At 36.8% G+C, this 17,781-nt stretch overlaps 1 protein-coding gene across 1 annotated transcript; it reads left to right on the top strand.

The window, feature by feature from the left end:
- Positions 1–4,130: 4,130 nt before the first annotated feature.
- Positions 4,131–14,571, top strand: LOC137655604 (2-aminoethanethiol dioxygenase-like). Its single transcript, XM_068389506.1, has 3 exons — positions 4,131–4,371; positions 11,371–11,505; positions 13,526–14,571. The coding sequence occupies exons 1-3, from the start codon at positions 4,192–4,194 to the stop codon at positions 13,967–13,969; spliced, it is 759 nt and encodes a 252-aa protein (XP_068245607.1). The 5' UTR covers positions 4,131–4,191; the 3' UTR covers positions 13,970–14,571.
- Positions 14,572–17,781: the final 3,210 nt, after the last annotated feature.

Genomic DNA, 17,781 nt, shown 5'->3' with positions numbered 1-17,781 from the left:
TCGTAATGTATTTTTCGATGAGGCATAACCTGCTCCTGGTGGAACTTCATAATTGGACGGATCATTGCATTTAGAGTTCTTTAACCAAATCCTCCTGCGTAAACTGAGCTTCTTCAGTGTCAGGAATCTTAGCCCTCAATCCCAACATAATGCATCTATGTGAAATGCTGCAAACAGAGGGGGATCATTTTCCGAACACTCCCTCCTAACCCGTCATGGAGGAGGCCTAAGAGCTTTTCCAGTTGCTGTCTGGAGGAAAATTATTTTGGAAAAAAAAACAGTGACCATGCATAAGATACTTTTCTGAGAGGCCTTTGAAAGGCCTAGCATGGATATCATTTTGAATATCCTCTAGAACTAGTCTAGATATTGTAGTTGATCTGAAATCCTAGATCTTGAAGGACAGGATTTGTGTATGTAAGGCATAATACTTTTGTTTATGCCTAAGCTTGCCAATTGTCCAAATTGGCTATGAACAGAACTCCCTGCATGCAGTACTCTTGTTTGATCACTGATTTTGCTAGTTTTGTGAACACCCTCCTACCTCTATTGATGTGTAATGGCAAAGTTCTGGAGCTCCTCATACATAGGTTTATGCACTAACTTTGCTATAGCTGGGTAAGCAATCTTATATCAACTGGCAGCTCCAACTCCTAGAAAGGAAACAACACTAGAAAATATTGTCTGCCAAGAACTGAACATTCCTGTATATGTACTAATCAAAATACAGTATATACGTTACTGCCTTTGATACAGATTATTTGTAGAAAGTTTATTTGAAGCTTAAATACACTATTTTAAGGGTCTAAAAAACCCTTTTTCTCTGAAAATACAATGAATAGTCTCCATGCAATTAGCTAAAGCATGTTGGGTCTTGGGCACTTAATCCCAAAATTAGTTGTCTGAGAAGATATGTTCTGATATGCAACCTCAATCTGAAGAAGCAGATTGCTGACAGACGGTCCGGCAGCAATGTGCTCAACGAGAATGCTCAAGCCTGAGCCACCCTTCTGGCCATACAAACCATATATTTGGCTATAGTATTATAAGGCAGTGAGGAAAAATGGGAAATTTAAATTTTGAAAATTATGTTGATGCAAGCGAGGTTCAATGAAGAAGACAGGAACCTCAGATAAGTTTCGTAGAAACAAAGTTATCAGATGATCGGATATTTTATGAAAATTCCAGCTTTATTTTTTATTCTATAGTCATACTCTCTTTAGATAAACAAAATTCGAGTGTATGGTAAATTAATAACCTTTAAATTCCATAACCTTTACCCTTATTTTAGAGACAGAGAAAAAGAATAAACTTAAATGTTCATATTTAACGATTTAACAATTTATTTAAATACATGGTGATCATTTGTTTTAGATTACTGTATTACAAATATGAAAATGGAAATGTTGAGTAGAGTAGAAAATATTTTGTTATACATATCATCAGCCATTGATAGTCTACTGCAGAACAAATGCCTTAGACATGTCCCTCCTTGCATCTCTTTATGGTCTTTTGATGCAGGCAGACTTTCTTAGTTCGTCAATCCATCATCTTCTCTTCCTACCCCGAATTTATACAATACACACACATATATGTATATATATATATATATATATATATATATATATATATATATATATATATATATATATATCATATATATATATATATATATATATATATATATATATATATATATGTGTGTGTGTGTGTGTGTGTGTGTGTGTGTGTGTGTGTATGTATGACACATTTATTAGTATAATAGAGTAGTGAGGGGAAATGGGAGATTTTAATTTTGAAGATGGACCTCAACGCAAGACAACGTCAAGGAAGAAAAGGTGAAACTCAGTGAGGTTCCTAGAAATAAAGTTATCAGATAATCAAATATTCCATAAAACTTCCAGCCTTATTGTTTCTTATTCTGGTGTCATACCCTTTTTGAATATATAAAAGAATTCAGGCTCATGATTTATCAAGAAAAATCAAATTCTATAAGTTTTACCCATCTTTTAGAGATGGAGAGAAAGAGAATATACTTAATAGATCAATATTAAATTCATTATTCCTGATCTGCAAATTAAGCATTTGGATCTTTCAAGTATGTACCATTCTTTACATAGTACTCTAGGTATGCAGTTAATATCAACATGCTTGCCTTCTTCATAATAAAGCTCAAAACTATGCAATATTCTAAAAGTTTTATTCCAACTGTGATCAGATTATGGAAAGATCTTCCTAATCAGATTGCGGAATGAACTTCCAAATCAAATTGTGGAATGATCTTCCTAATCAGATTTCGGAATGAACTTCCTAATCAAATTGTGGAATGATCTTCCAAATTAGATTGTGGAATGATCTTTCTAATCAGATATAGGAATGAACTTCCTAATCAAATTGTGGAATGATCTTCCAAATCAGATTGCGGAATGAACTTCCCAATCAAATTGTGGAATGATCTTCCAAATTAGATTGTGGAATGATCTTTCTAATCAGATATAGGAATGAACTTCCCAATCAAATTTTGGAATGATCTTCCAAATCAGATTGCGGAATGAACTTCCCAATCAAATTGTGGAATGATCTTCCAAATTAGATTGTAGAATTATCTTCCTATTCAGGCAGTTGAATCAAAGTTCTAACTTGCATCGGATGATTCTTTATGTTGAACAGGCTGACAGGAGTCTCTCTCTATATATTCTACATATCACATATCTATTTTATCATTGATACTGATCTTAGGATATACTATATTCTTTATTCCTTACTTTCCATATAGTTTATTTACTTCCTATTTGTTTTCTTTCCTTACTGATCTATTTTTTCCTATTGGAGCCCTTGGGCTTATAGCATCCTGTTTTTCCAACTAGGGTTGTAGCTTAGCTGATAATAATAATAATAATAATAATAATAATAATAATAATAATAATAATAATAATAATAATAATAATAATAATAATAAGTGACTATAGGAGATATTGTTTAATGAATTCTTATCAGTTTGAGAATGTTGAAATAACCTCTCCCATAAGGGCAGGCTTTGCTATCGTGGCTGATTATTATTTATTATCTTTAGAAAGATTGTAAAGAGAAACCTCCTGTCATCATTGCTAAGGCACAGATAAAAAAAGAAAGGAAAAAAACTAAGATTTTACTATTTCAACTTCCTCATGATCAACAAAAGTTTACAATGTCATCATTATTAAGTAACAATTATCACTTATTAATCATGCAAAGATGATAATAATAATTGCAATAGTATCGTTATTATTATTATTATTATCACATGATCTCTTTGACATTTAATTGTGAATAATAACTATACATTTTAGATAAAGGAATGTCTATATGTCAGTATTTAAATTGGTCTATGACATACATCCCCAGCACAATGACCATTATATGTTAATTCTCAAATAATCTATCTACCAAATTATAAGGAAAATAAGAGAAAATTACCACAACGATAAAAAATGGGATGCTTTTTTATTTGAATCTTAAAATTTGAAGTGAAAGTTATTGATTAAAACACACAAACTGTAACAATTTATTTATTTGAGCCATCGTGAAATGTTATGTGAACTGATACCAGATTTTTTAAAAAATGACATTTCGAGACATTATATTGAAACAATTATAATTATTAACTAGAGAATTATAAATATAATAATCTTGTATTTCGTAACGTTGTAACGATTTTTAGAATCAATGCTAGTAATGTCATGACATTGAAAATCGGATTTTGTCACGTATCTCAACCCTAAAGTAACACAAAACAGCTGATTCTTCCTTCGAGGTTGAAGTAAACTAGATACTCCTCACAATTCTTGAATAAATAAACAGATAATTTTTAATTTTAACTATCTAAAATTTTAAAGGATAATTTATAATAGAATAATATAAGATTTATTTGTCACGTATCTCAACCCTAAAGTAACACAAAACAGCTGATTTTTCATTCGAGTTTAAAGTAAATCAGATACTCCTCACAATTTTAGAATAAATACACCGATAATTTTTAATTTTAACTATCTAAAATTTTAAATGATAATTTATAATATAATAATATAAGATTCATAATGTTAAATAGTCATCTTTATTATTAAATTTTTTATTCATTTGGAATCGAACGCACGCATTTGTTATTTTGGCTTTCGTGGGGAAACACCAAATTGTTGGAGAATTGCACAAATAATGACGTCACTCATACAACAAATTGGCAGACTTGCAATTCGCACTTTCAAAAGAGAGCCCCAAGTGCCCGAAGCAGTATTTAACAGCCGTTATGAACAGCTTTACAACTTGGTTAACAGAATTACGCCAGAGGATATCAATTTAGACCACAGGCTGCTCAGTGACCGTGGCCAGTTCAATGTAAGTTTGCGTGTCGTACTGCAGTTGATTTCAGGCTAAGCTAATTGCATACTTATTATTTGTCTGTAAGCTTTCATATAGTTACATTTTCTTACTAATTACCATTTTTAGTAGTCTTCTGAGGGGTAGGTGTCGTTTGCCTGAGAATTTGGAGGCCAGACCTACCGTAGTCAAAAAGCTTTTTCTATACTTACGCCGTTTTATTATAGTTACTGCTCAAAAGATTGTCCCGTCCGTAACTATAATTTTATACTTACGCTGTTTTATTATAGTTACTGCTCAAAAGATTGTCCCGTCCGTAACTATAATTTTATACTTACGCTGTTTTATTATAGTTACTGCTCAAATGATTGTCCCGTCCGTAACTATAATTTTATACTTACGCTGTTTTATTATAGTTACTGCTCAAAAGATTGTCCCGTCCATAACTATAATTTTACCACTTATGCTACATTACCCATAAATCCTAGTATTATTTCCTCGAACCACAATCATTTTCTCGTAATGTTACCCAGTTGATGCTGTAATTTTTTCTGAGTAAAGGTACATGTACATACATACATATACCAAGGCACTTCCCCCAATTTTGGGGGGTAGCCGACATCAACAAATGAAACAAAACAAAAAAAAGGGGACCTGTGGCCGCGAGGGCATATAAAAATTAGAATAGCGCCAACGTTATCCCTGCGTGTCGTAAGAGGCGACTAAAAGGGACGGAACGAGGGGGCTGGGAACCCCCTCTCCTGTGTCTACATCCTGTGAGACAGCAAAGGTACATGTATCCTAAGGAAATGGATGGTTATTATTGTATTGTATTACAGGGTAATGTAACCTAGGGGAAAAAATGATATTTTACTGTATTACAGGGCAATGTAACCTAGGAAAAAAACTACTTTTTCTTATAGAAAAAATTACGCTCTCTTTGAAAATGACACTCAATCCCGTCGCAAATGAATAGTTTCTGAAATATATATATATCTATATCCTACGATAATAGGGGGCCCCCAGTGGGAACTCGGAGTTTTGGGTGGGGAAACGATATATAAACGTAAAACAAGCCTTTTCTTTTCTATACATTACCTTCTTGGATGGATAATTAACGGAGGAAAAGACAAAACAGTATAACTGGATAAACTTTGGAGGCGCCGTTGCAAAGGCTATGTCTCATGAAAAAATACGGTAACCAGAGCTGCCAACGTGTGATGTAGAGCTGCGGCAATATTAGCGTAACATGCTAACATTAGTAGTGTTTTTCATTTAATTTTTCTCGTTCTACTTGCCGGTCGTGTTCGCTCCCATTCGTTTGTTTGTACATAGCAGGTTTTGACCTGCGCAAAAACCCCACCTCCCTGCGCAGAGCCTTTTCCTCCACCAATAGGATTTCTTCTTCTCTAATCGTGAAATGTAACTATTCGTCTTCTCCACCAGCTTTGTTCAAGTCTATTACTTGATCCAGTTCAACTATACCATTCTTTTTATGTAATACAGTACCCTTATAAACATATTACGATTGACCCCAGTATTACTGTACATGTTTTATTATCCTCTACCTTATAAAATCACCCCATTTTATATTCCCATTAAATATTATTTATCATACATACCATTTTACCTTCCTATATTACTTTAATTCATTTTGTTATTACCTTGTGACACCCTGATTTCACATAAATACTTGCTCTGGACAAGTTTCCCATTCTAGTTCATTCATGTTTTCCCTCTAGACTCCGTTGTTTTCCTGTTAACCAATCACGAACCCATACGTATGTAAAGTTTGCACAAGGGGGGTGGGGGTTAATATTTCCCTACCCCCTTCCCTTACCTCTTCAAGTGGTCTATTCATTCCCCTTACACCAAATCCTTTTCCCTGGAAACCTTTGTCCTAGTCAGATGTTCATTATTTCAAGTGAGATTTTTTTTTTCGTATTTTGCGATGGAGGAAGTTATAGAAACTTGTAATGGCTGCAGTATTCCATACTTAAAAGCATTTGCTAAATTTCATGGTGATTTTTTTGATACGTCATCCAATGTTGATAATTTCCTTAAATCACACAATGTAATACCTCAACGTTTACAGTGCCCCAAGTGGCGTTCCCTCCTATCGTACAGGAAAGACATTCCCTCCTATCGTACAGGAAAGACATTCCCTCCTATCGTACAGGAAAGACATTCCCTCCTATCGTACAGGAAAGACATTCCCTCCTATCGTACAGGAAAGACATTCCCTCCTATCGTACAGGAAAGACATTCCCTCCTATCGTACAGGAAAGACATTCCCTCCTATCGTACAGGAAAGACATTCCCTCCTATCGTACAGGAAAGACATTCCCTCCTATCGTACAGGAAAGACATTCACGTAAATTGCTGCAATACCCAAACTAAGGTATCTAAAACCAAGAAGAAACGCCGATCATAAAAGTAAGTCATTCATTTCTTTAATTTTAATGTTTTTATAGTGCTAACCTCATCATGACCTCTTGCCAGTACAAGTTGGTGACCTGGAAAGGGGGTCCGGGGGCTTGCCCCCGGGGAGGGGTAGTGACCTGGGAAGGGGGTCCAGGGGCTTGCCCCCAGGTAGGGGTAGTGACCTGGGAAGGGGGTCCTAGGGCTCGGCCCCGGGTAGGGGTTGTGACCTGGGAACTTCTAGGTTAGGTTAGGTGGGTTTGTAAGGTTCTGTACCCTTTTATAGCTTTTTATATATTGTGTAAAGGGTATATGGTAAAATGCTTTAAAATACACATTCTAATATTGTAGCGTTGTTAACGTTAGCAATGCCACCGTAACGTTGGTAACGCTGTATCATTGGTAACGTTGCTAATGTTATCGTTCGCAGTATATACGTGAGTGAAGTGACACGGATTAACATGATATATATACATAACAAAAGACATTATATTGGGTTTGTGACCTGGGAACTTCTAGGTTAGGGTAGGTGGGTTTGTTAGGTTCTGTACCCCATTTTTTGTACCTTTTTATATATTGTGTAAAGGGTATATGGAAAAATTCTTTAAAAAACACATGATAATATTACCGTAGGATTGCTAACGTTAGCAATGCCACCGTAACGTTGGTAACGCTGTGTATCATTGGTAACATTGCTAATGCTATCGTTCTCTGTGCATACGTGAGTGAAGTGACACGGAATTTGAACAAGTCATAATATTTAAACATTTTAATAGAATACATATAACAAAAGACATTGTATTTAAACATTTTAACAGAATATATATGTTTTCCTGTAGAAAATAACGTGATTTAACCGGTTTTGACCTTCATTTCATCCGTAATAACAGCAACTAGTTCGGCTACTTAAAGTTAGTCGAATTGGTTGTTCTGTTTGTTTGCGGTTGAAATGAAGGTCAAATTCGTTCAAATCACGTTACCTACTACAGGAAAACATATATGTTCTGTCCGAAATGACAATCTGTAATACAGTAAAACTTTACCAAAAAAAACCTATTTTTTTTTTTATAGAAAAATGTCTGTTCTCTTCAAAAATGACACTCGTTCCTGTCGCAAAGGAATAGTTTCAGAAATATATATATGTTAACGTAACATTGCTTATGTTAGCGAAGCGAGCCAGTGGCGGAACAAGAATCATATTTAGAGTTGCTAATGCAAGTGCAACATTGCTAATGTTAACTTGCGCAGCTCAACATTACCGCTTGCCAGTACATACGAGCTTGATGATTTTGTTTTCTGGCGAGCGAAGCGAGCCCACGGCGTAACAAGAGCCATTATATTTAAACATTTTAACAGAAAATATATGTTTTCCTGTAGTAAATGACGTGATTCAACCGGTTTTCACCTTCATTCCAACCGCAACAACCACCACCAGTTCGGCTACTTGAGGTTAGTCGAACTGGTTGTTCTGTTTGTCTCCCGAACACACTCCCGTCCCTGCCTCAGCCCCCCCCACTTGACTGAACCGACACAATATCCCCACCAACAGACATCACAGACTCCTGGGGAAGAGCAATGGGCCGCTTCCCCGCAATGGACTTACATCGTCCCCTACTCTGTGTAGGGGAAGGCGGCAGAGAACCCCTCTCCGAAGAGGCATCGGGCGACGCTAGGGCGAGGCAAAGCTGGACTTCTTCGGCGATCTCTTGGTCGCCTTCTTCTTCTTAGTGCCGTAGCGCACCCACTGAATTTCGTTCCAGGACTCGCACTCCGGACACGTGGCTGTATGGGAACACACACTGCCCCTACACGACGAACACAAAGAGTGGGGGTCGACTTCTGGCTTGGAAAGAAAGGCCCCACAAGATTTACCGGCCATAAGCCCAGGGCAACGGCGGGGATGCTCCATTACGCAACACAAAAGCACCAATCGACACAGGAACATAGAGGGAAAGGTAGGATAAGGTAAGGTTTGAACACGAAGGGACCATGTGGGTACCGCGTGAGACAAAGGGCCGGGGGACACAGAGGGTCGCACTGGGTGAAGAGAGCGCGTTGTGTTATCAAGTCGTGACCAGAAAACTTACTGGAGGTCGAGACCTGAGCGAGCACGCTCTCTGACCCCGGGTCGCCTCATGGCGCGTATCCCTCCGCCAGAGGTTCCCCCGCTTAGAAAACGGAGATAAGGTAAACTACATAAAATTCTGGTCGGTTGGGAGGAGATCCCAGATACTCCTAAGAAAGTTGTTTGAGGTACAGTAAGTACTGTTAGAAAAAATACAAATTACTTAAAATTTGTGATTTTATTGTTTCTTTGTTCTTCCAAGTGGCGCATGTTGTGCTACATGCGTTAGCTGAGTGGCCAAGTATTTTGGCAGACAAAAAATCGGCGACTCAGCCACCCACGCATTACCCGAAACGGGCATACTTTTCTAAATAGCAGAGAGGTATTGTACGAGTTACGACATATCTGTTGTAGAGCAACATCTGGGAACATGTGCATAAATATTTGGAAGTTCATAATTGTTTCTGAAAGACAGGTAATGATCATGTCATACCAAAAACCAAACAGCTTGCACAAGCGAACACAAGCAACGCGTACGCAATGCTTATAACTAGCCATCAGTCTCCTTGATGTAAACAAACAATGCAGTTAAAGTGAAAAAGTTAGAGAAATACTTTACATTTTAATCGACTGATATATAAGTTACTATGCCCAAGCCCCCATTAAACATATAGAGAAAAAGGCCAAACTAGCCAGCACTCGTCCATTTCTTATAGCTGCTTATGATTCATGACTCAGAAATAAGAACACCAGGTCCAAGAAAATGTTCAATTCCAGAAAGGTCACTCTCCAGATTAGGGTCCTCTGCCGGCCTAGGCAGATGACTCAGACAGAATCGACCTTCCGCAAGTTCTTGGCACTACAGTAATCAGAGAGCTTGATAAGCTCAGTGAGGTGTCATCCGAGCCCATTGAAGAAGGTGTCACATTAATCGACCTATGCTATGGCACTTTTCAAGATTCTAGCCTGAACTTCAAATTACCTTGGTCCAGATTAGCAGGGGCAATTATGAACAAGGCTTACCTCCAAGTTGCATGACCAAAGAACTCTCTGTAGTCAAGTCAGTCCTACAAGGTTCTTTCTCCAGTGCTTTCTAGACAACCGAGTTTCTATGTCCCAGAAGATGTTACCCATCTGGCAATCGATGACGTGATTGAGGAGCTGAAAAAGGGATCATCGGTGGAGAAGGTGAAATATGAGGGTACCTTTTTTTGGCATCTGAGTCCACAGGAATGGAATCGGCATACACGGCTAGCCTCGAGGCTACTTCATAGATTGACCCTTGGGTCAGGGCCGGTAGCCCATTTTGCGATGTCCCACTTTACCTCAGACAACCTGAAGAGGCAATTTACTGACCTCATTCTCTTTGGTGCGGAGGCTGTTGCCTTCTTAGTGAGCCAGTTGGCCAACCAGTGGGTGAACTGGGTCCTCAAACGGAGAGATGCAGTAACAGGTTGCTTCTCCAACCTTGTAGGATGGAAAGCTGCCCTTTTGTTACGGAACTCATCAGTGGTGGATACAATGTCCTTGTTCCCCCAACAGGACTTCCAGGTGATGGCTCATACTTTCCTACCAGTACCAACCCTCTCAAAAGTCTCAGCTGCTGTCTAAGTGGTTTGTCAGTGAGCCAGTGGCAGGATATCTGTTGGTTGTTGACACCTCATTATAATTTGTAAATGCCATATGCCCAGCCTCGCTGTTATCATTCCCCTATGAGAAGAACTCTGGTTTGTATAGATAAGAAAAATAAACATTACTTTAAAAATTTGTCATTTTGCAAACATCATGGTAAGTTTAATTTTTATAAATTTAATCTTTTATAAAATTTTACTCAAAGCTCTTTAAAGAATAAACATCACATGAATTCCAAGAGTTTATTTGATAATTTTGAAAATATGATAGTACCAATTCCTGTGTAAAGATTACATATATTGATTTATTTTTATAACTGCTATTGGCATTGACTTTAAAACAGGATTTAGTAAAAATTATCCTTCATGCGGTATTCAAAGCTAAAAAGAAAAATTGTTGTTCTTTTGTAATCCCACTTAATAAGAAATAATAAACAACCAAAGAACAAAATAATATTTATTTTTTGCATTTAGCGTTCTTGCATTACACATTTAGCGTTCTTGCATTACAGGAAGTCACTCCCACACAATTTTAATTCCACATTCCATAATCAACCACATCTGAAAACTTCTGAAGTTTTCATTAGACAAGCAGCTTGTCATATACATGTATGCTCAAAAACATGTTACCGCTAAACTTGATACCAGTTATCACAGTATATGATAATACCCTAAAAATTCAAACTTTCCCGTGCAAAGTTTGAACGCCAGAATGAATACATATCGAACACCACTACTCGACAAAACCTTAAGCCCCGCCCCTTACCTCTCATTGGCGTTTACACAAAAGAAAATAATTTTATTCTAATTCACCCAGTTCAACCGAAATAAATTATATGATGTGTACATTGTGCCTGTTCTTTTAGGTCAAAATATATTGTACGTTACCCTATGTTGCAGCCTAGCACTGATGGAGCACCAGTCACGTATATGCAAGTCTATGAGGATAATGACGTCACTATTTGTGTATTTATTCTAAAACGTGGCGTCCGCTTGCCATTGCATGATCATCCAGGCATGTTTGGCATGTTAAAGGTAAGAATATATAAACTTAGACAATAATTCTTTTACTTTGTCTTGCTAGATATGGTATAATAGTTTTTAATTAATTTTTATTTTCATATAGGGCATGATAATTTTTTTGCCGAATATATCTTGATTTCTTGAGAGTGAATTAGCAAATGACCCAAAAATTGGTGACTGTAAACATCCGTATCTTAATGTTGAGATGAAAAGCTAGAATGAAATAGAGTACCTCATGTGGTAAGAGAAGGAAGATTTGGACTTTTTACATACAGTTTTGATTCGAGATGAGTTACACTACCATCAGTTGAGATGTTGAAATTAGTCTGAAGTTTTCCCACACTCAGTGACTAACTCTTTTGGCTCTTGGGTCTATTTTAACTGTAGTTAATTATGAGACCAAATACCTCATGGAGTAAGGATTAGTTATGGTACATTGCATGGTACCATATATGCTAGCAAACATTATACCTAACCCATAGGTGCGAGTGGCACTTGGTCACATTATCCTTGCCAGGCACATTTTTTCAGTCTGATTTTAGAATCAAATTCCCCCATGGGATGCTGATGTCCCATCTGCCTGCTTATTCATCTAACACACTGGGACTCTGACGTCCTTCATGGCCTATAGGGGTTAAGAAGATAGATATACTCCTGATGGAATTCTCTGAATCTAAATCAGTCTCATCTGTGGACTATAAGGAAGTACAGAATACCTCTTGATATGAAAAGCAACTTTACTTGAATTGAGTGATTCAAGAGCTGCTTGACAAGGTAGGTACAGTAACTGTTAGTGGAAATAGAAACGTAGGAGGCCTCACTCCCATTCATGCGCCTCACTTTCAGCTTCTGTGGTGTAGTAACATGAGATCTTATCGGAGACTACTGTAGATCCATCTATACTTAGTAAAGAAGTGGACAGTAGACAAGGAAAGTCAGGTCCCCTAGCCAGAAAATCTTGAACTCCCTCTACAATAAAGATACCTACTCGAAGACTACAGGTAGCCTTTTATTTGTAATAAGGACACTGTTCCAATGGTATTACCATTTTTAAATGAGGTGAGATTAGTTCACCATCACATCACTAATCTCTGATGATGGTTCGTCTCCAGAAACTGGTGAGTGGGACAAATTAAGGCAAGATCCAGGAATAGTGCAGATGATCAGGGGATACCACCTGTTGTTTTATGAAACAACGATATACATTATTCATCTATCTTAATTGATCCTTCATAACAATTAATTAAAAAACATAACTGAAATGCTAAATGACTCCTTGGGTTCCTGTACTTGGCATTAACCCTAAAATGCATTCCATTTCATAGATGAATGTAGAACAAGGTCAGATGAGAATTCAGACAGAAAGTGTACGAGACAAAAGGGTGGAGAGAAGTTATTTCATGTTTAATCCTGTGGAGGGAAATCTTTTTAGAAACAATAGAAGAAACATAATTTAAGATTATACCGTCTGGGCTTGAGGGATTTGTTCTCAAGGGAGAAGGTAATGTTAGAGCAATACTTTGTTAAGGATATTGTACAACTAGTTTCAAAGGTAAAACAATACAGTCATGGACAAAGAATAAAACATATAATGTTGCCTGAAGTGAACTGTATACAGGGTATAGTACCCCTGTAGGGATTCCTCTTAACCCTTTTACCCCCAATGGATGTACTGGTAAGTTTCACAAAACTCATCCCTTTACCCCCATGGATGTACTGGTACGTCCTTGCAAAAAACTGCTATTTCCTTTTTTTTTTTTTTTTGCATATTTTTGATAACTTTATGAGAAACTTCAGGCATTTTCCAAAAGAATGAGACCATCCTGACCTTTTTATGACGAAAATTAAGGCTGTTAGAGCAATTTAATAAATATATATTGCAAAATGTGCTTAAAAAAAAAAACGCCTGGGGGTTGGAAAGTTCCAAATAGCCTGGGGGTAAAAGGGTTAACAGTATGTGTGGATTTGTCATTTGTTTTCATTTTAACTTCAAGAGATTATAGTCTTACAAACAGCTTGTTTTATTTTTCAGGTCATCCATGGTGCGGTATCTGTTCAGAGTTACAGCCATTCAAATGCAGAGTCTTTAGAAGAGAAGCTGCAAGAAATTCTAAACACAAGGCCTATTGCGGGAGTGTGCCCAGCCACCAAACATCCGAAACTTATGGTGACGGCAAGCGATAATGCTTGCCGTCTTTCGCCTAACTCTGAAAATATGCACGAAATCCTTTCTGTTGACGGCCCCGCCGCATTCCTCGATATTCTTTCCCCTCCGTATGGTACCGATAAACGATTAGGTATAGAAAGAGATTGTCATTATTACCAAGAAATTGAATCATTTAATGTTCCATACTTGTCAAGTGATAGTTTGACTTTGTTAGTAAGTATTCCTTCACCTTCTGATTTCTGGTGTGACCAGGCGGAATATACTGGGCCCATCATAGACAGAAATGCCATCGAAGAGAATGGCTCTTAAGAATTCTTTAGGTGAAATGAACCATTAAGTGCTTCATTAGGAGTGCTGTTCTTTCAACTTGTTTTTAAAAAAAACTTATTTTGCTCCTAGGCTGTTGGGTCAGTTAATTCCTAATGGTTTCCACAACTTCTGTGGATGAGTGAGATGGGGTTTATGCTTTTTATTTGTAATGGTCATAAGTGATATTACAATGTAAAGCTATTGATTTCTTTATATAGCAGGGCGGGTGTTTATGGCAATTTCATTTAATGAAGTATAATCTGATCTCAGGAGGCCCTTTTTTTTTATAAATAGCTATTAATTTCAGTTTGAGATGCAGTGGGATTGTAAAAGATCTTTTTTTTTTATGACGGTTATATCGTACTGCATCCATTTGCCGTATGAAGAGCTTATCAGTTTAACGCGTGGAACCTGAGGTGGACAGATAAGGATTATACCAGATTATTTTCAGATTCAGAGGTATTTGATGCTGTCATGTTTCTGTTGCCTCAATCGTGAATATTGCTTGATTTAAACAGTAGTTACTGAAGGTAAAGTAATGTATTCTATGTTACATCTCTGCTGTTTGTATTTATTTTTGTATAAAATCAAAGTACTTAGCAGCTGAGGACAATCTTTTTTCCTATTTTGAATATTTATATAGTGCTTGCAGTGAACAAATTTCTTATAGTGCTGCTAAAAATACTTGTAAATTTACAAATCTCTTGTTTTGTGATTGAAAAACTATGCATCTTTTTAATTTTTCCAGTTTTACCAGACAGACAGTTCGTATTTTATATGGATATGCATATGTGTTCTCATGATGTTTAAGAGTGGTATGGTATACATGCATGTACTGTATATTGGATGACAAGAGATGAATTAGGATTTCATTGGGAATAATAGAAAATTAAGATCTAGTAAAACACAAGTACTTTATGTATTCCCTAATACAGAAATCAAAGCATCAAGTAACGTTTGAAACTTGAGGTAAAGAAATGTCCACGATAAAAAATGCAATTGAAAATTGTATTGAAATAGAACTATTAAACTCACTTGAACTGTGATATAAACTTTGGCTTTATATTTTCACATGTAATAGTATTTACAGTATCATGAAATGCAATGAAATGAGAGATAGATACTAAATAAAAAAATTCTACTATTATCAACTCCTATGCAAAAATCTACAAAATGTAGAAATTAGTTTTGTATAGGAGAGAAGCATGGAGAAATGTATTTCGAAATGTATTGCACAAAAACACAAAAGTGTAAAAATACAGTACTGTATTACAAACTGCAAAAAAAGATGATTAATATATAAAAGAAATTAGAGAGTGTACAAGCATATTTTATCGGAAAGTGGGTTATGGGGCAATTTTTAATTGAACCTTCTGTGACCATGCATAAGAAGCATAAAATCATGAAAATAATAAATATAATTTAGGTAATGAGGTTGTGTGCATCAAGTTACTTTTCGTTAGCTTACCGTGTATATGAAATGAGTCGTCCCTTGTTATTCACAAGTAGGTTCTTGAAAAGTTTTAAGAGTCTTGATGTGATGGACAGTTCGTGAATAATGTTCCGTTATAAGTAAAACATTCGTCTCCTATGGTTCCTCAACTTACAATATTTCTTGAGCACTAGTAAAATTGAGGTAGGTACATCTCTACTGTATGTTACAGTATAAGCCGCTATTTTTTTTAAAGTAAATTTAATTTTTCATTGATATGTGATTCTAAGTCTTATATAGGAGTATTGTTTGAGCAAAAGCAAGTTTGGTCATTGAAGCTTGCTGATGAGTGGTAGGTGGAAGAGTTCTTTTCTCTCGGTATGGAAATGTCCCACTTGTTCTTTCACAACAGGAACAAATGTGGGACAAATTAAGTCCGGGTATTGAATATAAGATTTAGGTGATCATATCTAGGAAAAATACAATTTACTTCCAAAAAAAAATTCCAGTGTGTTCCAATGAATGATACAAGGTTTTATCTAAATTGAAATAGTTAATCCTTAGGTGAAAGTTCTGTCTCAGAGGTACACTGAACAATCTGCACATTGAAAAGACCAAATCTTATTCAGTGACCACCCGGAAATATCAGCTTCCTGGTCGCATATATGATCGGTGGAAAGACGACTGTAATTTCCTATACAGTCTTGCATTTAGTTATAGGGCCCTATGTCAACATTACAACAAATGTTAAAACATTGTTCCAAAGTAGGAGTTAAGATAATTTCTTTCATGAAAGATACAGCTCAGTAGGTAATAACCATCATCATGTGATCCCAACGATTAGCTCTGATACTTCCTTTAAAGGGAAGATGAAGGGAATCGCACATTCTTTGACTCTGGCTTTTTGCAGATCCAAACACCCCTCCACTGTAGACTTGTGTCTATCATGAAACCTGAGAAAAGATGTTTTCCTGTCCAATAGCAATTGGAGTAGTCACTCATTTCTGAAGGAAAAAGTGCCCAAAGACTGAAGAGTGATATCCTTCAGATAGGAGAAGGAATGGTCTGGTGTCCACATTCACCCCGTTTACCTGGGCAACTGAAGAGTTTTTCCTCACCTGAATGAATAGGGTAATCCCTCTACCCTGGTTTCATTGGCACTTGCATTGGTACCAAGTTGTTGCCATTGCTAAATGAGTGGTTATATCCATATGGTTACCTATTAAAGTCTGCAGGATATATATATTGGCTGCCAGTGTACATAGTAGCAGTATCAACACTCAGGTGTAATGTGTTAGGCCATTTGTAAGTAACAAAGCCCAGTTCTCACTAATTATATAACCATCTCTTCTTGATCCCTATTAAAGAAATTTCAGAGAGGGGATTGTGAAGCTCTCAAACCTCGGGTCAAGAACTGAGAGGTTCTGACTTTTTGTAACAAATTCTGGAATAAATGAGATTGAGAGCTCATTTCACCCATCAGAGGACAGTAGGAAATACCATGTAACTTGCCTAATTTTCATGCTAATGCTAAGATTAGGAAATAAACAATCTAGAGAGTAGTCTCTATCCAAAGTCTTTTAACAGGCTTATTTGGGACCCAAGAGAGGCTATGGAGAACTAAGGGAATCTCACTATTAAGGCCAGACATTACGAGGTGGACAAGACTGCTCAATGCTCCTCATGAGTATTTAGAGCTCCCATAAGAATTTGAGAGCAATACCTCTTAATTTGAAGACCTGAGAGAAAGGACAAAACAATAGACTTTTACCAGAAAGACTGAGAAAAGCTTACATTAGTAAAGCAAGACAAGAAAGTTTGCTAATGTTAATATTAACTCCAACAAAGAAACACCCCTACACTGACATGGACACAGAAGTTGGTCGGTCACTTTTCTTTGATAATTCACTGCAGGAGACTCCATGGTTTTCCCAGTTTTCCCAAATAGCCTCTCTTTTTCATATGAGTTGCTATACAGTTTCCAACATTAAATTGGGATTATCCTGGACTGATAGAACTTCAGCAGGTGTTAATGTGGTGAAAGCTAGTTACTTTACCTTGCAGATCAAGACAAATGCCTGGTAGGTATACACACCAAGGTGGTACCTGGGTTGTTGGAAGACAACTTCCAATGCTGCCCTACAGTTCAGAAATAGTGAGAAAACCCAGAGCTTCACTTTATCACATGGCAAATAGATCAATCACTGGTGATCTCCACAACTCGAACAATCTCTGATACATTGTAGAGCTCATTCAGTCATGGCAATCTTCCTCCTGACTAAGTTGTGTGCCAAGACATTTCTTCTTATCACAATGTAGTTATGTAGTTTTCCCTAGCTCAGTGGATTGGTAGTCTACCCACTACCCACTTGTGCATCTC

The sequence above is a fragment of the Palaemon carinicauda genome, chromosome 16 (genome assembly GCF_036898095.1).
Source record: "Palaemon carinicauda isolate YSFRI2023 chromosome 16, ASM3689809v2, whole genome shotgun sequence".
In the NCBI taxonomy this organism is placed as follows: Eukaryota; Metazoa; Arthropoda; class Malacostraca; order Decapoda; family Palaemonidae; genus Palaemon; species Palaemon carinicauda.
Note: the sequence above shows the minus strand (reverse complement) of the source record. Positions and strands in the feature narration are given on the sequence as shown.

Excerpts from the sequence above, each read along its gene's own strand:
- LOC137655604 (XM_068389506.1), top strand. The coding sequence starts at position 4,192 with ATGACGTCACTCATACAACAAATTGGCAGACTTGCAATTCGCACTTTC. Across the intron at positions 4,372-11,370 it reads GTGACCGTGGCCAGTTCAAT|CCTAGCACTGATGGAGCACC; the intron begins GTAAGTTTGCGT and ends CCTATGTTGCAG. Across the intron at positions 11,506-13,525 it reads GCATGTTTGGCATGTTAAAG|GTCATCCATGGTGCGGTATC; the intron begins GTAAGAATATAT and ends TTTATTTTTCAG.